Raw genomic sequence first — 24,082 nt, 5'->3', positions numbered from 1 at the left:
TAAATCCTGATGCACGCACAATTAACCACTTTAATTTTTTTGCACTAATTACTAGACTAGTTTGGGAAAATTTGTAGTTTAATTTCTCTAAAATAAATGTAGTAGATATTCTCTTGTTAATTTAAGAGAAAGTAATAAGTTAAAATTACCTAAAATTAACATTTCTACTGAAATCGACTAACGTATGTTCCTCTTAGGTGGTTAGATTTTCTTAAAATATTGTGCAGATACCATCTTAGACCTAACGTTCCATTTGAAACCTTTTTTTCCTAGTAAAAATATTTTAGAAGTATGTGGAAGAAACGTGTTCCTTTCCATTTCGGTGTATGAGGGAAAGATTGGATCTATCAAAAAGTGTCAATTGTTTCGTGGAGCCAATTGAAAGTTCTACACAATTAACTGCAACATCAAAATCCACATATGATTTAGAAGTAAGAAAGAGTTTAGAATTTGAAAAATTTATGGTTAAACAAAAGATATATGTACAATAATTAAAAGTAAAAAAGAAAATAAATTTTTCTTCTTAAGCCAGGTTTTTGTTTTGTTTTTTTACTTCTGCAAAGAAGCTGGTTTGTTTTTATAGGTAACTTTTTCCCTTATTGATCGTAAGACATGGTGAGGATTTAAAAACTATTATTTACAACTTCGATAAAAAAACATTTATATTTATGTAATAGCTTTTACAATTTAAAATTAGAGATTACTCACTTTTGAAATAAATTTATGTACATACAGTATATGTACGTTTAGGTATGTCCAGAGGTGGGAGGGCAGGAGGAAAAGGGAATCCTTCACACATTTGAGAAAGCTCCAGACGCTTATTGAACCCAGATAAAAGCTAGCCTTAATAATATAGATATATTATTTTCTTAAATGCACATTGTTATATCTAAACAATTGCAAAGTTTGAAAACCTAGCTCTTTTTAAATAAGCTTGTTTTAGTTTATTATTTGTGAACTGTTTCGGATGTTCACCCATATTTTTCATGTATAGAATTTGATTTTCTCTTATTAAGTACCTAGGTATCTCAAATTCTCTACAAGATCCTGAACAACAAAAATCTTCGCAGATGGATGAAAATCAGAATCTGTTTAGAATACAGAACATAAGGCAAGTTTTAGGACGGATGAAATCAAGTGATTTGCTATTTATTATCGCTGATTTTATGCTTTGTAGAACGCATATTTTCTTTATCCCTAATTGATTCGGACTTGCATCCATTATTAGATTTGCTATTGTATGATCCAGCACTGTCGACCTAACTACATTGGCAATTTATTGCCTGACTGACTGATATAACTTTAATTCTCATAAACTTCTTTTGGGTTAACTGCCATTAGTTTTCTGTATGCCTTTTGATCAGATAGCATCTTTTTAAAAACCAAATATTTCTTTTCGTGGTACCTGAAACCATTAAAAAAAGAATTATTAAATTTCAGGGAGCCACACAAAAGAACAAAATATTGATTTAAAATTTACTGTATTATGTTTGGTGTTGGTTGAACAACAATAGCACCGCCAGCCATGTTAAGTACAGTTTCTCTTAAATCTGGAAATGATTTAGCAGCAGTAGCTCCTAACATAGCTGATCCAAGTAGAACTGATTCCGGATTATTTGGAACAAGTACAGCTATTGAAGCAACATTTGCTAGAGTTTTAACAAATAGCTCATTTTTACTTAAACCTCCACATATTAAAATACATTCAAAGTTCTTATACCCTCCTTCTTGTAAAACTTCTATTATGTGTTTGGCACCATACTGCAGATACGATTAAAACAGATTGGTAAATACTTAAAAAAAATAAGTTTTCCTAACTAAGAGAGTTTAGTGATGGACAACTTACAGCAAGTGCTTGTAAAGTAGCAAGATAGACAATTGCAAGTTGTTCTTCACCACTGTTTAAATCTAAACCAGTTATCTGTAAATGTTGTAAACAATAGTTAATTGATTACATCATTATAAATTTTTTCTTAAAATTAACAAAGATTATAAATTAAAACGAGAAGCATTTAAAGAAAAACATTTACTCCCAAATACATCACATATGCTCCTAGGTCATAATTTTATCGCTTCGAATCGGTTCCAAGCTTTCATTCAACTTTAGTATCTAATTAAAGAGGTCTACTTTAGAAAGCGTTTCCTAAGCGTAGATCTTAATCACCACAATATGAATGGAAAATGGCAGAAGCTTCAGATATGAAGCTAGTTCATAGGAAGTTTGCCAATCTGATAAGCCAACCTTACATATCTTGGTGCCAATCACAGAAATAGTCTCTAAGTAGAATAAAAGATACCGAAAACTAAGTTTTATACCGACCATTTTAAAATCTTGAATTGTAAATGTCATAATACCATTCCTCTGAGGCTATGATCAGCCAATGGAGATCTGTTTCCATGGAAATCAGGTACCATATGAATGTCTTTCGTCAGTGTATCTACTTTGACTGAATCTTTTAACGCTAATTTTTCTAAAAGATTATTCAAATATTGTACTATCATTATAGACTGGCCAATTTTATGTTTAATTCCTTCAGTAGCTGGATGGGAATTGATGATATGATCCACCAGTATTCCAGTAGCACTTTGTCCAGCTTCATTTAACCACATACCAGGTACCATAGCACTAAAATACGGTCCCCATATACCTTTCACAAAAATCTCTTCTTCATTTACGGCCATATGGCAAGTTGAAGTACCACATATCATTGCTATAAAAGAAATTTGTCCAATAATTATGCAAAAAGTAATCATTTAGCGTAAAAGTTAATTTAAAATTACTTTTCATACATAATCGGGTACTGAATGATGAAGTTATTCCAAGTACTTTACATCCCAGCAATCCTAAACCTCCTGCATGAGCATCAATTATTGAGGTCCCAACAGCTGTTCCAGGAATTAAGTTTAATTCTTGAGCCGAAATTTTAGATAAACCATTACCACAAGGTTCTCCAGGTGCCTTGATTGTGTTACCTAAAAATGTACAAAAATTTCAATGGAACTATAAATTTGTTCGATACTTTTTTGTAGGACAAAAATTTAGTGTGCCACTTATCCAACTTTCTATTACTTCAATTCACGAGGTTCTGATTTATACAATTTCAACCTCCTAATTTTAAAATTTATTTAATTCTTCCCTCTTCAAAATACCCTGAAACAAATTTAGCTAGAAAAATTAGTCAAGTAAAAGTTATAGATCAACGTTTAAGAAGAACATTGGCAGATTAGAGTAGTGGCATTGTGGAGCCACTGTAAACAATTCACAGAAAAATGAAAAATCAAAGAAGTAAAATGGTAAATTCAGGAATTGTATCGATACAAAATATATAGTGTGATATAGCAACATTTCGTTCACACTATAATAGTCAAGACACCGGATGTACATTATATTGAAGAGGAGATATTTTAGAGGAAGGCTACTCACACCTATTTTCTAAAAAAATGTCCTTAACAGAATTTCCTTAGAAAAATAATTTATAAAATATGTATACCAGCACGAGCACATTTACGGAGAGTTAAAATAAAAATTGTCAGAAAAATTGTTGAAAAAATATTTAAAAAAGTGAAAAAAAAATCTTATAAAACGGTTAGATATTTTAATCGCAAAGTTAAAGTTTAGTCTCTTGATGGGAGCCATTGAATTTGGCTTTCTGTAAATTCATGTAAACCCAGTGCCTTTGTAGCTGGAAGATAATCCCACCAGCAAAATAAGTGATTACTTTTACCAACAGACCCTTTTTTAGGTTCTGTAAGTATTCATTATTATATTGGGACATCACAGTCACAAACATAACGGGAAAAATTCGGTCATCAAGAAAGTATAACTGCTACCCGGCAATGCAAGATGGTTGTTGCAGTGAGAACGCTTCAGATTATTTCATATGTTCAATAAGTTTTTGCTAAACCTAAGTTTATCAATACTTTTTAGGAAATAAATATGATATAAAATAAATATATTATTTAAAAAAAAAACATTTAATTCATAATTTTATTTTTTTTAATTTGAAGGTGTAGTGTTAGTTTTTCTAACGTAAGGACATGTTTGCTACAAAACTGTTACCTATTTTGTAATAATTATTTTGTGTAAGATCTTCCAATCCAACAATATTTAAAAAATCTTGATTCCATCCAGCACCTTTTGTGGAAGCTTCATATAACCACTTGCAGACTACAGAGCACAATGATCTAATAAATCAAATTTTATTTGTAAAAATTTGATTTATTTCTTTTATTTTCTACTAATATCAATTGAAGAGCTTATATTTGTTCTTTGAATCAAACCTTGAATCACATCCTGTGGCTTTCCAAGTTAAAAAATCGGGCAAATCAAAAAATTTATCAGCTTTTTCCCAACATTGCTTATTTAGATTATTTTTTAGCCATAATAATTTTGGTATTTCCATTTCTAAGGAAATTTGTCCACCAACTTGTTTTAGACATGGATGATTAGTGCTGTTAATAAAATCTGCCTCCTTGCTAGCTCTATGATCCAGCCAAAGTATAATGTTTAGATCATTTTCACCTGTTAATCAAATTTCATAAACATTTACTATCGTTTAAATACCAATAAGATTACTTAAGAAAATCAATGAGCCCCTTACCGGTTGGGCTAATTGACACTGCTTTTCCATTTTTATCAATTGCCACCAGAGAGCACGTTGCATCAAAACCAATTCCTTTTACTTTGTTCGCGTCAACATCACTCGTTACCTTCTAAATTTGAATAAAATAAAACAGTAAACTCTACTGAAGAAAAGAAACTAAATGACTGAGAACTTTAAATATATAAACATTACATATAACAGAATATTTTGGTTTACCTTTACAACAAAACAACAAGCGTCCCAAATCTCTTCGGATGATTGTTGATAAAAATCTGGCTGTGGATTGTAAGTTTTGATTTCCTTAACACAAGTTTTAAGAATATGACCATTTTTGTTAACTAGACATCCTCGAACACTACCAGTTCCAACATCTATTCCAATAAATAGTTCGTCCTCCATATTTACTTGCAGGCTAGTGTTTCTCTCCCAAAAAATAAGAATACAACAAAGATATTTTGCGAGTTACCTATCATTACATTTGTGGTAAGATTAATTTAAAAAGCATTCCTTTTTTCTTCTGATTATTTGAAATTTATACTTTTCTTCTTCACTGTTCATTTTTACAATAACAATAGTTATAAACGAGTAATTTGTATGGCAAGAGGTATACAATATAATAACTAACCAGTCTATTCAAGGACACCAACAGAATTATTTCTTTTACAGCTGGAGAGAAATTTTAACCCCACTACAAGGCTCACAAGCAAAGAAGTCAATGAACGTTTATCATTTCTCATTTGTACAAGTCAAATTCTGTGTTAAAAAATTTGACACGAAGTTTAGTTAAAATCTTTTCTTTCCTGGCATCTTTTTTTTTTAATTTTAATTTGACGTTAATTTCAACAGTGAAGTATGTTCATGGAATGCGATCAAATATCAACCCTCCACTTAAAATGACGTATCTAAGTAATAAATGTTGGCTTGAATTGACCTTAAACTCAAAAGTATAAATCTTACGACCTTATCGTTGAAAAATAAATAAATATTAAGTAACATTAATTTTACATCCGCAAGTTGAAGATGAAGTGATCAGGGTTGCGTTCACATTTACCAGTAACTTTATTAAGTTAGGAACCAGGAGAGCAGGGAACTTTTTCATCACAATCATCGCCTCCTGTGCAATTTAGGCCAACTTGTATAAAGATGTAATTTTTTCCTGCTTCGTTGTCATTAGCAACAACTTCTCTAATCTCGAACTTCAGTCTTATTTCAGACATTACCTTATCTTTAGCTTCAGAAGAATCCAATCATTGTAGTCAAATTTCTAGAGTTTTGGAATCGACCAAAAAATACTGATTATGGCAATATTCGCATAAAATCAAAATTTCCAATCCAAAAAATTTGCATTAAAAATGATAACGCGGTTATCGCACTGAACTTCCACCATCGATTACAGGCGGTTCCTTGCTTTAGCTTTTTTCTGGTAGAATTCTCTTGCAGTTTGCAATAGAAGAGGGAGAGAGAACATGTTCCAGGGGAAGGCAGTGCACGAAGAGTCCTGGGTTCCATTGCCTAATAAAGCACGGAACATATGAGTACCATTAATTCTTACCAATATTATAATTTAAATGTAAATTTACAGAAAAGCCTTTCCCGATCCTTCCTCGATAATTGCCTTAAAGCGATTTTTTCTAGAAAAATGATAAATAAATGTTTTCGTGTGAGCCCTTGCTTCTTTCCGGGAAAATTTTTCAAATAAACGTTATATATCTACTTCATATAATTAGTACACCATGTTTAAAGGAAATTGTTAAAGTCTTTTAGTTAGACTATTTTGTCCAAAACCTCATCTGGTATCATTAACTGGATCCTTTCATTCAACTACATTAAATGATATCTTCTTATATTTTCTCAAGTTTTGAGAGCTTACACCTTGAGCCGTCAAGAGTCTCGAAACTCGCGCAATCAATGAGTAGGTAGACCACTTTACCCGTATGTCTTTTTAAAATTTAGAAAAACAGAATATAAAATAATTCTAATATTAGAAAATACATTCAACAGGATTTTATTTAAATATATATAACCTTTTTTTTTTTAAATATTGGAAACAGTAGTCATATAGTCAGTATAATTTGTTATCGCACTAATCGCACGATAAAATGAAAAAAAAAAAATTATCTATATATGGACAAGGCACATTTATAAACACCTACAATTACATTATATCTAGTTCAAAATCAGAAAAAAAAAACTTTTAAGGTTTTTCTTTTGTACAATTAAGTTAAGATAAATGCATAAAATGTTACTGAATTTTTGAACGAAAAAATATTTTACAATTAGATAATATATTAAAATTCAAAATTAACTGTGTAAATTAATAAAGATATTAGTAAGAATACCTTAATTAATACTGCCCATGAATTTCATTTTACGTGTTTAGGACTTAAAACCAAGATCTGGAACCAGCAGAATTATGAAATATGGCATTAAAATAAATATAAATAATACCTCAAATTTCGATTCCTTCAAAGTAAAAAATAGACGTTCAATAAGTAATACAACTTATTTTTTTCTTCAGTTAATCACCAATAATAAACAAAACAAAACATGGAGGGGGCACTAACATGACTTTCTCTCTTCCAAGTTTTTAACTATTACATTTGCTTCTAAATCAGAATTTTTGAAAAATATTTACTTATAACAATCGTTTCGTTAGAGTACCTATCGTCAAGGGTCAATTTCAAGTGACACTTTACTATGTAGCTTTTCCCTCTCCTCCTACGAAATTTCCCTAAAATAAAATGAAAGTTATACAATAGATCTATGTTAGAAGTTTAGTGGAAATCACAGGAATAATTTTCGAGAAAATCTTGGAAAGTGAAAAATCCTCAAATTAAAGTATTATTTCCGGTAGAGAGAATCCCTGGTCAACTTTTGAGTTTCATTAATTTCACTATGTCGGGGGCAAAGATGAATAAAAAGGAGTGAATTATTTTCTTTATAACAAAAAAAAAATTGAGAAAGACAAAAATAAATCACAACTGCTTGTAGTCCTTTCTGTTATATGCATAGAGTTTGACAAAGCATCAGGCAACATCAGCAAAAGGGCAAGGGAATCTGTCAAATCTCTTTAAAAACCATATTTTGTACACGTTGTTCCAGAGTTCTAATGTTTTTTTAAGTAGTTTTTTGCTATGAAAAGAAGATTTTTTTAAAAATATGTTTCGTGTCAAACTCGATTTTTATGAACAATTGTCCTAAAAACAATTAAAATTCTATTCTATACTTTTAGGGGGGAAAACGCTTTGCATTACTTACTGAACTTCCATCAAATTATATAAATTCTCTTTGTATGCTACTCCTTAAATAGGTACATAAAAACACAAATACAAATGTTGTAAATAAAAATATTGATTTTAAACTAGACTAGGTGATGATGACTATAATAATATATTCACCAATTTTGGTACATACATAAATACATACAAATATTTTTTGTTCTATCAAATTTACTTGGTCCTAACAATAATACTTCTGAGAAACAAAAATTTAGATTAAAAAAAATATGGGGGAAAAATAACTCGTTGTGCTATTCGTAGTTGTTACTGAAAGACGAAATTAATTTTTGAATAGATGTTTCAGTTCGTTCTATTTAGATACAAATAAATAAAAGCTGTACATTACTTCATTATTATATATTGTACTAGAAATGGGTTATCATTTCAAGAATACTAATTAAAAAAATTATATAAATTAATTCTTAACTGAAACAAGTAAAATTAAAAAAACAAAAGCAATTACAGAGATTTTCGCCTTCAGACAGTTCGAACTCATCTCATATAAAACATTGTTTTAGGGGTCAATCAAAATATCAATATTCTTAAATAAAAACGAGATTTCGAAAAGTTAGCAAAATATATTGTAAGTCAACATGCACCAACTTAAGGTAGAGCTGGCTGTACGAAAATCCCTGATTAAATAAATTCGTTGTTTGTTCCATGTCTAATAAAATGTTCTGAATATTCAAATATATGAATATTAAATTAACATAAGTACTGATAATATTTAATAGGTATAATACTGTGATAGACAATAATAACAATAAATAAATTTCCACTAGTCCAGCGATTCTTAACATGAGATTACATTATCTAATATTAGTTAATGTTTAGAATACTGAATGACAAAAAGCGTGCGGAATAAAATATAATTGTGTTTATTTAAATAAATAGTATTAATCTGTGCAAAGCTAAAGGTGCGGAATATCTGTGGGTCAAAAAGACTGACACTCCCTGACTTTTTTACTTTATTTCAAAAATATGTAAACTAATATTTGGATATGATATTATAATTAAATTAGGACTCAAGTATAATATTTGCAGGAAATATATGGCTAAAATATCAGGCGGAAATTGATTGAGAAAGAATATAAAAAAAGTAGAAAAAGTTGCTGACCTTAAGGGCAGTTTTATATTGTTCACTTATTGCAATGTCAAAACAACTTCTTGGACGTCTTGGCTATAATACTTTTCTCCTTCAAAAAATAATGTCTCAGTATATACATTACTGATTGGTAATGTATCTCATTATAGGTAATTAATATCTCACAATAAAGTAAAAACAGGACTTTTGTGGGCCAAAGCCGTACCACAGTGTCATTGAAAGCTTATTCTTGAGGTGTTTGATATCGTCCAGTAATAAATGAGTTTTTGCCTAGTGTGCAAAAGACTGATTCAGTTTTGAATAAAAGTCGTTCAGGACGGTCATAAAAATTTCTTCAAAAGAAAAAATGTAATGTTCACATTCCCACCATCATTAAAAATTGAATTGTCAATCATCAGAGATTGCAACAACGTCTAACATTCAGCCTTTCATTTAATTATAATTTTGTAATTATAAATTAAAAATTTTGTAATTCAAGTGGATTCTTTTCTTACCTACTCTACATAGCTACAAAGCGTAAAACGTGAAGTACGTCTATTTTGTTCAATGAATTAAATCAATAAATCTAGGAATTAAACAAAGTCCAAAAATGTTTTTTAAGGCAGTTGAAAAAAAAAACCGTATAAGAAATCAAGTTCCACTTAATTACATTCTTCTTCAGTTCGAAAAATTTCAGTTACACAAGAATAAAAACTCAGGAAGATTCGTTTTTGCAAGTTACCTTTCAGAATAATTGTTGAAAGGACAAAGAAATAAAACAATCGTAAAGGTGAAGCTCATGTTGGAAGACAAGAATGCCTAAATAATGAAATAGAAACTGCCTTCAAAATCCAATATTAAATTATTTAAAAAAATTAAAAATAAAATATAAGAGATCATCTTAATAGCACTAGTAACTATTAAAGTGACTAGTTATAAAAAATAAAAAAAATGCAATTAGAAAGAAAAATTTTGTTCAATTAATTTAAAATGAAAATATAGCATCCTAGGACCTTGCAAAATAACTTAATTAATTAAACGTTCTAACATACAATATGGAAAGCGCTCTCAGCTCAAGAATCTGGACAATTTAGTAATACAATTTTTAAAAAATACCACTAAAATTTGATTTATATATATATATATATATATATATATATATATATATATATAAAAACTCAGAATCAGATTTTTCCACTGAAAAATTTTTGAATTTCGCACATAACAAAAAAAAACAATTTAGAATTATACAGGAAGCTCAGCTCGATTAATAGGAAACACAAATACAAATTACGGTAGGAATGAGACAATAATGCAATAAATTAAATCAATTCTTAAATTATGGTGATACTAATAAAAATGCACATATTTTATTAATTAATTTTCAATTCCCACAGCCATGTGGTAAGAATAAAATAGCTTAATAAGAAAAAAAAATTGATGTTGATAAAAAAAAGAATTTGGACTTGAAACACAGTAGTTTATGGAAAATTCTATAATGCGTAAAACGTAAAGTGCGTTTAAACTTTAAGCAGTATACTTTGAGAAAGACTGAGGAGACATTCTCTCATTGCCAAGAATTTCATTGAAAGCACCATACGTTGGAGAATGATGAATGAGACTATTCTACATAGGTAGTATTTCATTGAAACCAAATAGTAACCTTAAATAGGTAACTATGAAAGTAATTCTTCAATTATAATTTATGAATTTATAAAGGATTATAATTTTGTATGTGCTAATATTTTGGACAGCTTTTATGAATATAATTATACTTTATTTTAGACCCAGATTTTTGGATTAACCTAGATTGTGCTTTAGAACGATGTCTTGATTGAATTAACTAAGGTGTAGATGAAGAGCGAACAACAGCTAGCAAGTTGCTCTTAAGAATACTTTAACAAAACTGCATCACTGTGATTGTAAAAACTGAAAGCAACTAGGCTAGCACAAATGCTCCTATAAGAGTCAAAAGGACGGTAGAAACCAATTAATAATTTGGTAAGCAAGAGTACTATTTCTTTACGGATATACATTTTACTCATCTGATGTTCTTGAATTCAAACAAGACATGTCAGGTTTACGCTGATGTAATGAATGGCTGGATTATTTCGAGATAACGCACACACCTGGATTAAAATGCAATCATGCATGCATGCAATAGATGTAATAAAATCGAATAAACAGAACAGGACAAGAATCAGAAGAAATGGTGGCTCGTATCAGTACATTCACCTTCACTGCCATAGTGTGGAAGTCAGATAGTGGCAACTGAAGGATAAGGTGTGAGAACGAATGAAGATTATTCTCGTTAAACCTGAGAACTCTGAACTTTGGAGGGGAAACAAATCTCGGCAGATCTGAGGATCGCCAAAGGATTCTTAGTAAATTATTAAACGTTAGAGATTCAATTATAGCATGAAGATTCATAAGAATCCTTTTGGACTAGACTATGACTTTTCATGTTTTTTACGGAACTTGAGCGTCATCTGGAAATTGGGTGTATTCTGCGTTGTAAACATGGTCATTGTAAGTAGAAAAGACATCAGAAAAAGATAATTCAGTACATAGTACGCAAATATTCGAATTATTTACATAGTAAGAAACTCGAGGCTTATATCCATTTGTCTAATATCACCAAATTTTTTGAAATTCAAACTTGAAAAAAAAACAATAATTTATAATTAATTGTATAGAAATTCTGAGATTTCATAAATTTTCAATATATGTTTAAATTTAATTAATTTTTCAATCCAAGAAATTTCATTATTTATTGGATTATTTTTTAACTATTAAATTGAATAGAAATGATCATTCAATAATTAAAACACTTTTAAAACCTTTAAAAATTAATCATTATACAATTGAACGCAAACTTCAGTACCTTAGATCAATTTCTTAAATTCACTAAGAGCGAATAAAACTTTTAGCCAAAATACACAAAGGCAATTAATTACTCATACTGAAATTCTTGACTGTAAAAATACTGTAAAAATCAAAATACAAGCTTGAAAAACAAAAATTGCACTGAGTGGCATTTTAAGTTTAGAAGAATCACAGATCTTTTTTTATTTTATTTTTTGTTTTAAATTGAATTAATCACCATTATTAACTGCAGGGCACATTCACTTTTTTTTGTTCTCAGATTAACTTTAAAAAAAACAATAGTTTACATAATCTATGTGCTATTTTTTCTATCATAATTAACTTGCTTTAGTTTTGAAAAATAAATATATCTCCCTAAATACATTTATAATAATACATTATTAGTTTATTTAAAATATAATATTAGTTATCCAACTCCAAACAACTGAATATAAAACTGAATTTTCCTTTATTACCAATGAGGATTTAAAAAGAAGTGATATAAAAAGTAAAAATTAATTTAATTCTATAGGAAATTTTCTTGAACAAGACCTTCAATTTAGATTAGATATTTTAAGTTAAATATTTCTTTTTGAACGAAATATGTGCGAGCCCAATTAAATTACAGTATGAAGACATTTTTAGATATTTACAAGAATCATTTTCGAAAAGTATAGCCTAGTATAGAATTTTACAGCTTCCCACATCTTTATAAGACCCTGAGCGATCTTAGTTTGACGCAAAGGAGTTAGGAATTATACATAGAATCTCGCAAAAAAAAGAAAAGAAAAAATATAGTGTATGCCACTAGACCAGGAGTGAGCAAAGCCTACGTCTCGAACCAAATTAAAATTGAAAAGTATAGAATTGGTGAGAATGTACTTTCTGTAAAAATGCGATGTTAAAAAATAATCAAATCATCTATCGAGGCTGAACTCTAGGATATGCTTTACATTTTTAAGAAAAAATATAACTTTTTAGGAAAGGAGGAAGTTGATAAAATTTTATATTTTTCAACATTACGCTTTTCATGCAGTTCTTGACGATCAACCCTTATACAATTTTCTTACAGGATAATTTTAATACATGAAAGCCAGCACTGATAAGCCAACTTCAATGACGAGAGCAATGGAATATAGCTCAAATGATAGATAAATTTTCAACTTTAGTTGCTATAAGAGTGCCGGGCTATAAGAGTTTTTCTTTGCTTGTCAAAAGTGTCGGCTTAGAGAAGAGTCCTCAAGTGTGTCTGGCTGTAATAGGAGATACGTTTCCCTAGAGGTGTATGATGTACTTTCTTGTCGTAACTCTAGATGACTACATTTGCAACCTGTCTACTTTCTTGATGATGTATGTATCTCATAACATTTATGGGTTAGGTTTCCGTCAGAATATTTCATTGGAATCCTGCCCTTTTTTTTATAAGTGCATGAATGCTTTTTAATGATGTGCCATGGAACATCAAAGTATATGATCCTTCTTAAGGTTTGTTCACGCAAATTTTATGCTGCAAGGTCTAAATGAACAAACAGTAACTTTTTCCGCGGGGACTAGATGCAAAGAAATAAAACAAAATGAGCTCCCAAACCGCAAGTTGTTGTACAAAATTTAGATATTCTTATTTCAGGAATGATCAAATTTGGGTTGAAACATTTAATTTTTGATCCGGAAACAAGGATTTCAGAGAATTTGGGAGCAGAGAGCGGAAACATGGGTTTCATCAGTGCCTTATCCTAAATATTTTGTTTTGGACGGACAATGTTAAACTTTTAATAGACTTTTGCGTGACACTGAATTATTTCTGAAAATGTTATTTTTTCTTTTAAAATAAAGTACTTTTTTCCAGACCAACTTTTGGGGTAACTGTATTTCTTTCTTACAGCCATTTGTAAAATAGTTTTTAATGAGGCTCGCAACTAATAATTTAGATTATACGTGTTCATTAAAAAAATTTATGAATTATTCAATGTAAAATATTATTTAGTTACAAAAAAATAAATAAAACGAACAAAGTAGTATCAAGGAAATTTTTATAAAATTGTAAGCGATGGTAACGAAAGTGTTCATTTCCTTAAGAAATGGTTGGAACTGAGTAGCAAACATTGCATGTTTACCGCTCAGTTAAATCTGTATTGGCTTTGCAAGTTTCAATATATCCTTTCCATTCCCCAAACTAAATGTTTACTCAATTGACTAACAATTCAACAATATACATTTTTTATAATATAAAAAACAAAAGAAAAGAAAAAGAGAAGCAATCACCTTTAAGAATTCTAGAGTTTCGACTTTATTCTTGGATTCAAATTAGTGAATATGTTGCCACAATTATTTCCAGTGAAGGTGTCCATCAACCTTTCGTATACCTAAACAAAGAAATAAGAGGTTAAGAGGAATTGCTACTGAAATGCAACAAAGATAGTAAATTATTTTGATTTATTAGCCATTTAACAACTGACTGCGTGACGATCGTTGTACAGGGTTTCTTAAAGGTTCGGCGGAACAAATTAAGTAATACAATAGATCATGTTTATAATCAGGGATTTCATTTGAAAAAATTATTGTTTTTTATCAAGACTGCATTACATTATGTCTATCACTCTTGTTTCAAGTTAATGAAAAAAATATAGGAGAGAACATATGTTTCTTAGCGTTTTTCAACTTTATAAAAATTGACCGCAATTATCGGATCGTGGATTACAAAAACATTTACCTAGTTAATGTTTATCACTAACGATTATTTTATACTTATATTTCGAAAAAAAAAATTCTTTTATTCAATCTAGGACTTTCGCTTTACTTTCATATCTGTACTGAATTAAATGTAATCTGCAATACTTAAACTGTTATTATTTATTTTTTTTTTACAAATATATTACATTGCGTAAATTGTGTGAATTCCTTCACTAAGTTCCCAGCAAGAAAACAGAGAATTATTGAAATATTCTTTAAAAAATATGCTTATCGAGTCATTTATAAGTACTTACAACTAGTAAAGAATGAACAGTAAAAACTATCAAACCTTTCCATCTGAATATCCTAGAACAGAATTAAGAACAAAATCCGGCGGTGAGATAGAGTCAACAAGAGCTACCATTTCTGGTTTCAGTTCTTCACATAAATGAATAATTCCTTCAGACACATATTCAGAAAGATTTGAACTGTTCGAATAGCCACCTGAAATTGACAATTTGCATCCAAAAATTAATCATTATTACTCTACAATTCGCACTAATTTCTGCAACTTCTGTAAGAAAGATCAATAGTCAATATCGGATTCATATAGCGATTTATCAAAAAATCAATTTGCGCGTCAACATCTAAGGTCATTTGCGCCAGGAACCTTTCCAGCCTACTTTCGATCACACGACCGTATTCTTTCCTTAAATAAAACACTGTCTGGACAGAGCAATGTAGAGGCTACTACGAAGAGAAAACTAAGAGAAGCCCAAATGAATTGAACCCGGCTATGTTCATTTAAATGATGCAATTGTGCTCCATAAGTTTATGACCTAATTTATGTATTATTAAAACGTTTAATAAATTCAATACATTGTTTCATGAAAGTGTAAAATCCTAATAATTCCTTTTTAAAATTAAAAGAAGACAGTGAACTATAAATTATTGTACTTTTTTAATAAGAACATAAAACAAAAATACCTTGATAAAGAAGTGAGAGATGATTATAAATTGACCAAAGGCTATAAAGTTTCCACACTTTAATGAGAACTGGTTTCAGATCAGAATCACAACTTAGCAACTTCTCTTGAAAATGATTTATTATATTGTACTGAAATAAAATTTATATTGATTATTGAAATCACATAGCCATAAAGTGTAACACACAGAAAATAAAATTCCCAACCTCAGAAAATACCAGGGATAAAGATCTGGCTTTATAAACCTGACATAAATTTCTTATTTTAAACCTGTCCATTTCAAATGCTTTCAATTTTTCCATCTTTTCCTTAGTGGCCTTGGCTAGCCAACAGATTAACCACTTGTAAGTGTGCATGATAACTGCAAATAAAATATTAACAAGAATTAAAATATTAATTTGTAAATTATGAAAAGTACAAAATCTCATAAAGAATACTCACAATTATCAAGATTAATTGTAAAGTCATCATTTTGAAATTTTCTAGCTAACACTTGTTTATAGTTGGCCATAAAATTCAAATTTGTATTTGGATAAACTGAGAAATCGATATCAGAATCAGAAAATATTCTAAGCAACCAATTACTAGTTTGTTGCAATAATACATTGTTGTCACCCTCAAAAGTTACCCGAGGATCGTGATTGTTCCTCATGTCACCAAATCCAGCAGCTGAAATTGCATTTATTTATGATTATTTTATTTATTTATTAATTTAATCTTAAGGTTTTGTGCCTCCAGTAACGCTTTCACTTAGAATTCACCTTGAATTGAAAATGTTTAAACGTGTATTTGGAGGAGATAAACTTCTTTCAATGCAGTTTATCTTCTAAACAAATTTTGCAATTACAAAACTTCGCCTTATACTAGCCGTATGATTTTATGTATGTTTAGATGATATTAGTGTCTAGAATGTTAACTTATTAAATAGTAGAATATTAAGTATGTTAGATCCGTTTGTAAACTACTTAATTTTACTATAATACTAAATATTATAATCCTATGTTTGATATATCGTAATAATTTTTATAATTTTTTTTCCCAAAAAGAGAAAAAAAAGTGAATCCCATTTAAAAATGCTTGGCACACAAATAAATTAAAAACAGCTTCTCAGAAAAAAAGCTGCGATATAGCTTGTCTTTTCTAAAGAATATTAAGTAGATTTCACCATCTTAAAAACCATTTAAAATTTGTTCTAGTAATGACACAATTAGAAAGGATAAGTATGTAAGTGAAGTGACCACCACTTTTACAGTACTGTAAATGTACAAAACCACAGAAATAACTGACAGCGAATTTTGAATTTGTACCAACGGCGTAAAAGAAGGACACAAATGTTAATATTTTGGAAATTGTAAACACATCGAATGGTATGAAAAGAAGTAATTGGAATAAAAGTCCACCATTAGAATCTACGAAAATAACAATTAGCAATTTGCTCATCAGAGAAGAAAAAAAGAGGCAATTTTTCACTCATTTTTGTGTAATAAATTATAATGTATCCATTAACATTTTTTAATATGATAATAATCAACTAACTAACCTTTATGATATCCATGGCCACCACAAGCTTCCCGACATTCTTGAATTGCTCTCTGACTAGTCCATGTGACTAAAGCTTTGGTACAACACACTAATGAATGTACGCCACTCACCATTTGTGACTGAAAACATTAATTTTGTGTTAAATAGTGAAATTATGTATATACAGGGTGTTCAGCATAAGACTACGGTAACTTCGGGAGGCGATTCTGGGCATCATTTACAACAAAAAATTCCATATAAACTATGAGAAGCTAGGCGGGAATATTCTAGATGTTTTCCTGATAGGGTGTTCCGAACGCTTATTAAATTACACGTTTGCAAAAAATCGTACTTTTTCTGATCAGTTATATTCTTATGGTAGGTGAATTCCTTTCATAATGCCGACGTTGTTTTGAGGCTTACTTTTTTGCAATTAATCACAGATTTCTGCATCAATTTTTAACATTACCCCACTTATTGTATACCGTTCGAAAGGTGATTGTATGTAGATGTTTTTCCTGAATAGTGCACGGTTTTTTCATATAAAAAGTTTTTGAGAAAAATGAAGTCGAAGTGTTTGGAAAAAATTAGAAACTTGCTATTTCCTATGTTTGGGCCACAAAGTAAAATACTTAATATTATTTTTTTGGAATACAAATTAGCTTATTTAAAAGGAAATTTAACCTTCTTTCTAATGAGCTTATTAAAATAACTGTAGCTTTAATAGTTTGAGAAATATAGACCACTTTTTGCTAAAAAGTAGTGACACCTTGAAAAAACATAAAATTAAAAATATCTATAAAACGGAGCCGAATCGAGCCATAGTTTATATAGAATTTTTTGTTGCAAATGATGCCCAGAATCGCCTCCCGAAGTTACCGTAGTCTTATGCTGAATACCCTGTATATATTTGTTTGTTATTTGTGAAGAATGTAACTCTTTTCGTACGAGTCTGACTGCACGTATAAGGAATCACTTCTACACTAGACATTTCTACACTACACTTCTATACACATAATATTTTTCCAATGATGATTTGTTGAAATTAAAGAAATAACGATTAGCATGGCGTATCACTAGTAAACAAATGTAATAACAAACCGATATTATCAAATTCAAATATCGCATCTACCTGAATTTAAAAAAAAAATCACAGTTACACTTAATGTCAGAAAACAATCCAGAACCCACAAAATTGCTCAATTTGTAATTATTAATAGAAATTTACACTAGTAAAAGTTACATGAACTTGAGGGTTTTTTTTTTTGCAGTTTTCGTTTATATAATTTAAATAAGGCCATTTCTAAAAATTAACCGCATTGAACTGTACGGATTTATGTAAAATGAAAATGTTACCTAACTCTATATAACATCAATAAATGCGGAAAGTTAGCTCATGACGCAAATTACTATCTGCACTCATCAAGATATGCTAGAGACCTATTTTCTGCACGTTCATAGAAAATGACGCTTTCCTTAAGGAATAAATTAATATTTTCAAATAGAATGTACTAACTGTCTGTTTCATATCCATTTCACCACTACGAGACTTCGCAACGCATTCAATATATATATCCGAAAGTTCTCTCACATAACATTTCATGATATAACTAGCAGCAACAAATGGAAAGATCCTCCATTGCTAAAAAAAAAAAAAAAAAAAAAAGAGAAAAAAGAAAATAATTTGGTAGTAGTTCGGTTTTTGATTTATTTTTGTTTAATAATCGATAAAACATACGTGGGTCTGATATTCAATTATTGGTAATTCAATACCATTGTCATCGCTAAATTGTAATCTTTGTGCAGCATATCTCACAGCAATTACTACAGACTTTATTAGGCTGTTGCAGGACTCTTGGATTAAAGCTACTCGTCCAGCAGATAAACTTTCTAATGCCGCCCCTGTATGCAGAAAAGAAAACATTAAGACTTAATGCTACCATAAAAAATTAATCCACTCCTAGAATAAACCTGGAAGATTACTACCTAGAAGACGTTGAGGATCTCTATAAGATGTTTCATATTCACCATCACTGTTAATGTCACCAATGCGATTAAGCAGATTTTCACGTGGAATACGATAGTTATAAAACATAATATAACTAAAAAATAAAATAATGTAGGTAATAATTAAGAATCTTTTAATTTTCGTCAATACTCAGTTAATGGAAATATCACTTACCCATTGTCAATACCATTTAAACCGGCTTTTTCACCAAGATCTCCGACATCTATGTTAGGATATGGTGTGAGTGTTTCTGGATCTCTAATAGGTACAACGAATCCATGAAGTCCATGGCAAACATCCTCTACAATTAACTGAGCGAATAGTAAAGCATGAGAACATTGTCTTCCTATAATGTAAAGAAAAAAATGTTATTAAGAAATTTTTCTATTTAAACTGTGTGCCAAAAATAATTGACCACCCAGAAGCTGTAAAGTTACGGGCTTAAAATTAAAATAGTAAATGATTTCTATTGGAGGAAAAATGAACTTTACATCTATTTTGTAAACAATTTATTACCTAACTGGAAAATAATGGCTTCAAACAGAGTATAAATGTCCTTTAATGGTAACATAACCCTGGTTTGCTAAAGGGACATAACTCAAATAAGTTGTTTGTTTATCGAGGAGACAGTACAAGTGTCGAACTATACTAATTATTCCTTACCAAATTCAATCGGATTTAAATAAGCGAAACGAACTGACACTAAAGAAAGGTTTCGGACCTAATTTTTATGCAATTTCTAAGAAGAAAATTCCTGCATCTTGCAAACCATTTCATAGGTTGTTAGCTGTGGATGTATAGCACAGTCTTTTAACTATTCTTGGCACAAAATGTCTTTATCATTTATTCTCTTGCTTTTAAGCCTGTAAGACTCATTGTAGGAGCTGGCTATTAACAACCATGTTAAAATAATACTATATAAGATCAAAAACAAAAAACAAACAAATAAAACAAAATGCTTCTCACAAATTTATAGACTTGAATAGATAAAACACTGTGCTGACTGGATTATTTCTTTATGTAAATCAAGACGTCTATGTAAACACGTTTTTCAACACTTCTTTTAACTAAAATATAGGTAATATTCACAGTATCTCCTTCATTCATTTGATGGAACATCTTAAATATTTCTATCTAAGCTGAGAATATAACGGTCATAACAGATCAGTAAAAAGTTGGCTACTTCTTCTCTATTTTCTGAATTACAGTTAAAACAAAGTTGATCATTAATAAGGTACTTTTGTTGTTTAAAAAATGATCGAAAATAGTACTTAGGGGTTTATCTTATTTGAGAGACGATCCTAATCTTGTTGATATGATAGTTAAAAGTTAAATACTTAAGTTAAGAAATTACATAGGCAAATGTTTCTGTACAAAAAAAAAAAAAAAAAAAAAAAAAAATGGATGAAGAATTAGAATTTACATTTATACTTTAATAATCAGGATCTATTTATAAAGTACATTGCCACATTTTTGAATAAAGTTTCTAATAAATTATAGTCATGGGAATGCTATATGAATGAAATGCTTTACAAAAACTTTAAATCGTTTGTCTTTGTACCACAAACTTTTTTACTTGTAGTCATTTTTTGCTGTAAATGAAATTTATAGACAATTTATTTTTATAAGTAAACTGTAAAAGTTTCACTGTTACTTTACTTCCTGGTGGTGAAATTTTTGTGGCTTTTAGTTTATAATAAAGAGCAATATTAACCTAAGTTTCCAATCCAACATTTAGCTGCGCCAATCCCCGGAGAATTAAGGATAAATTGTTGAGTTTCTTTCTCATAGGTAGCAGTTGTTCTTAAACGCTTTGTGTCACTACCGTGTTCCAACTCAGTTAAGGCCAAGCAGCTCAAAATCTAATACATTACCTCAATATATTAATACAGTTAAACTTTTTTTTGAACTATTTTTGTATAAATTTTTTTTTTTAACAAGTGGTTCCTTAAAATAGGGAGATTGATTCATTATAACTTCAAAATAAAACGGAAATACCAAGAAATAAATAATATAATAAAAAATAATCACCTTACCACTCCATACATCGTTATAATATTTAAAGTGACGTTCTGTTCCCAAACTCAGCAAAGCGTTAGCAAATAATGATATACCTACTGCAAATTTTATTGATAAATTTGGATTAACCATCTCAGTAGCTTCATTGATAATCATAAGATACTTTGTCTGAAAAAAAATAAAATCAGTAGGTACAATAAAACTTATTGATCTGATCATCACGATGCCCATGAATCTTTTTAATTCGAAATAAAATAGACAATCAAGAACATTTTATAAAACAGGAAGAAATAGAATCTGATGCGAAATCTTTGGTTAAAACACGAATAATACAATTTAATAAGACTTAAGTTAGAAATACAAAATACTAAAAATAATAATAAAGAAATAACAATAAATGGAACGTAAGTTGTAGGTTCCAGATGTTCCTCTTAATGAAATGGTGATGGACTTCAAAATCATTTCCAATAGAATTATTATAAAAAAAATGACACATTATAGAATCTGATTCTAAACGAGAAAACTTGATGTGGAAAACAAGCAAAGTGTTCACGAATAAGGAAAGAAGGTAAACAAAAAAAAAAAAAAATAGGCGCTCAGAAAAGTGGAAGGGAAACATAATGGTAAAGAGGAAAAGAATAAAGGCAAGAAAGCTGAAGAAAACCTAAAAGGAAAATCAGCCAGGGTTCTTTAAAAGCTGTTGTACAACTTTAAATAAAAAACTTGATAATAAATTCCGAAATATTTAAGTTACAAATATAATTTTGAACATTAATGAAAGTTTCATTATGAAACAACATGTACATAAATAATAGCCTTATCACGATTGTTAAATTTACTTAAGAAACAAACAAACCCTATTTTGGAAATCCATTTCTTGAATCCTGCTAAATAATCCAGAGTTTAAAAACTTCACTAACTGTTTAGATGTTAGCTCTTTTTCATCGAAAAGTGATAGGGTGCTTGAAGAAGTATAGAACAATGGATCAGACTCGAAGAAAGACCACACTTGTTTCTGTAACAAAAAATATGGTTGAGAAATTGTCAAGTATGTATGTATTTCATTAATACCTCCCAAACGTTTAAATCAGTTATGGATTTTTTTTTTGTTTTAAATACAAAATTATGAATTAAATTTGTACAGCAATAATTAAAAAATGAAAAATGTCAGGGAGGACGGTTGTTTAAGATCGATCGTCAAAAACTACTTGAAAAAGCGAATTCTACTATACAATTAAGAAATTACATTTGAATGTTCTGAAAACTGTTTGATGAGGTTGGGTCTTTAAAACTCTTCTAAGTCTACACGAGAAACGTTTCGGATTTATACCTGAATATAGTGAGGGTATATAAAAAATAAAATAAAATAAAAAACACTTCTTGAAAACATTTGATGTAGTAAAGTAAAAGTAATCGCCTATTTTTTCAGGCGGGGCTTAACGTCCAACTACCATTTACTAGGTGTCGTGGACGGAGGCGATTAGCAAACGTACTTTACTATTTCTCATTTAACCATTAAATAAAATCCAAGGGGTTAGACTAGTACTACAATACATCTTAGCTTTGCGGGTTTCTAAATAAAAATAATATAAAAATGAAACTGAAGAAAAGTCCATTGTTGTTTGGTGACTCATTCCATTAATCCATCAGGAAGAAAAGAATAATGCCAATTTCAGTCATGATTTTTTAAAACCGATCACACTCAGTTCGTAAGCAATCAGCACAGAAGATACACCAACTTTATAATAATGTAAAAATATTATATTGTGAATAAGGTAAATAATTTTTGTGAACTACTTTACAAAATTCATTAAAACACAATTATTTTAACTGTATAGTAAAATACGTTTCACAGCTCTAACCCCTAGTCAAAAGCTCGGCAAAATAAACAAATCATGACTTAAATTGGCATTATTCTTTTCTTCCTACTAAAATGAACTATTTTATAAGATCCTTATATTTACCTTGATATTTAATCTATGCCGGTTCTCGACAAATAATTGCATTTTTTCCCAATTAAAGGATGCTCGTTTTCTATACTTATCTAAATATCCACCACAAGTATTTGATAATATTGCTGCTTTAGAAATCATTGTTTTTAAGAAGCTTTCTTATGCCTGAAAAGTAACAACGTGACAGCCTATTTCATACAATGATACTAATTTAAGGTTTTCATTACATTAAAACTGGCAAGTAATTAAAGCAAATTAAATTAAGAAAAAAAAAAAACAAACTAACAATTAAATAATAGGGCTTAGTCAACTCTGCACTAACATAACACAATGTATCCAAAGACCGGCCTACACGTCAACACATATTTAGCATTCACCAAGCCCGCCGAGGAGGTTATATTATAAATAAGAACTCCCCCTTTTGATCCAGTCATAAATTCTGATTTTCTTAAGTACTTAAGATTTAAGAAAAATCGATGAAATATGTCAGGAAATTCAATCACTATCTACACTACAATGTATTCATCTAATACTAGAGATTACAAAGGTGTGAGTTAATGTAAATTGTAAAAATGTGTTCAAAAATTGTAAAATATGTATTTGAAAAGCTGAATGAAAGTGTTTCAATCCGAAAAACTAATCAAAACATACCTAGTCCATGATTATTTAGGTATTTTTTCAGCGTGATTCAAAGTCTCGCAAAAAAACACGTACTAGACTGCTTGAAAGTCTTTATCGAACTAGTTTACGCTATAGAACCATATTCCTACTAGTCTTATATTCAAGTCATAATTAACATTGGTTCCTAGAGAGGGATATGATAAAAGGGTGCTTATCGCAACTAATTTATGCAATTAGTACTGTCTGATAACTTTTACAGTTCGCAATAAAAATTATTCTTTCCATTATTATTGTATTTATTGCCGGAAAGCATGCTTAATATTATAAAATAGATATATTAGTGTAATTCCTTTCAATAAGTATTCGTCCGTCGGAAGAAATGGAATTATGGCCTAGTCATATTTTTAGAGATCTCAGCATCCTAGAGGGTACCTCAATGTAACATTATGAACAACTGCTGACATCTTATACAAT

At 29.6% G+C, this 24,082-nt stretch overlaps 2 protein-coding genes across 3 annotated transcripts; both read right to left on the bottom strand.

The window, feature by feature from the left end:
- Positions 1-644: 644 nt before the first annotated feature.
- On the bottom strand, positions 645-10,135 carry LOC141448043 (FGGY carbohydrate kinase domain-containing protein). Its single transcript, XM_074116080.1, has 10 exons — positions 6,944-10,135; positions 4,821-5,027; positions 4,602-4,713; positions 4,282-4,522; positions 4,061-4,185; positions 2,791-2,973; positions 2,356-2,711; positions 1,847-1,921; positions 1,481-1,761; positions 645-1,405 (listed from the first exon to the last, which is right to left on the bottom strand). The coding sequence occupies exons 2-10, from the start codon at positions 5,001-5,003 to the stop codon at positions 1,303-1,305; spliced, it is 1,659 nt and encodes a 552-aa protein (XP_073972181.1). The 5' UTR covers positions 5,004-5,027; positions 6,944-10,135; the 3' UTR covers positions 645-1,302.
- LOC141448041 (peroxisomal acyl-coenzyme A oxidase 3-like) lies at positions 6,594-23,761 on the bottom strand. Of its 2 annotated transcripts, none has more exons than XM_074116077.1 (16): positions 23,639-23,761; positions 23,000-23,152; positions 21,892-22,050; positions 21,048-21,203; positions 20,731-20,878; positions 19,191-19,362; positions 18,995-19,110; positions 18,747-18,910; positions 18,525-18,650; positions 17,028-17,148; positions 15,929-16,156; positions 15,694-15,848; positions 15,489-15,618; positions 14,851-15,005; positions 14,094-14,194; positions 6,594-7,000 (listed from the first exon to the last, which is right to left on the bottom strand). In XM_074116077.1, the coding sequence occupies exons 2-15, from the start codon at positions 23,126-23,128 to the stop codon at positions 14,105-14,107; spliced, it is 2,049 nt and encodes a 682-aa protein (XP_073972178.1). In that variant the 5' UTR covers positions 23,129-23,152; positions 23,639-23,761; the 3' UTR covers positions 6,594-7,000; positions 14,094-14,104. The 2 variants fall into 2 exon arrangements, with proteins under 2 accessions (XP_073972178.1, XP_073972177.1); XM_074116076.1 differs by lacking the exon at positions 23,639-23,761 and adding an exon at positions 23,274-23,431.
- Between the last annotated feature and the right edge of the window lie 321 nt (positions 23,762-24,082).

This window comes from Rhodnius prolixus, unplaced genomic scaffold (assembly GCF_049639745.1).
Source record: "Rhodnius prolixus isolate KJV_2025 unplaced genomic scaffold, Rpr scaffold_13, whole genome shotgun sequence".
In the NCBI taxonomy this organism is placed as follows: domain Eukaryota; kingdom Metazoa; phylum Arthropoda; class Insecta; order Hemiptera; family Reduviidae; genus Rhodnius; species Rhodnius prolixus.
Note: the sequence above shows the minus strand (reverse complement) of the source record. Positions and strands in the feature narration are given on the sequence as shown.

Bases quoted from the DNA above. Each gene is read 5' to 3' on its own strand.
- LOC141448043 (XM_074116080.1), bottom strand. From the start codon at position 5,003: ATGGAGGACGAACTATTTATTGGAATAGATGTTGGAACTGGTAGTGTT. The intron at 4,714-4,820 runs GTAAACCAAAAT...ATTCAAATTTAG, and splicing joins CTTGTTGTTTTGTTGTAAAG to AAGGTAACGAGTGATGTTGA. The intron at 1,762-1,846 runs GTAAGTTGTCCA...TCGTATCTGCAG, and splicing joins CTACTTTACAAGCACTTGCT to TATGGTGCCAAACACATAAT.
- LOC141448041 (XM_074116077.1), bottom strand. From the start codon at position 23,128: ATGATTTCTAAAGCAGCAATATTATCAAATACTTGTGGTGGATATTTA. The intron at 21,204-21,891 runs GTTTGTTTGTTT...ATTTTTTTTCAG, and splicing joins AAATGGATTTCCAAAATAGG to ACAAAGTATCTTATGATTAT. The intron at 15,006-15,488 runs GTATTTTTGTTT...TGTCAATTTCAG, and splicing joins TCTCTCACTTCTTTATCAAG to GTGGCTATTCGAACAGTTCA.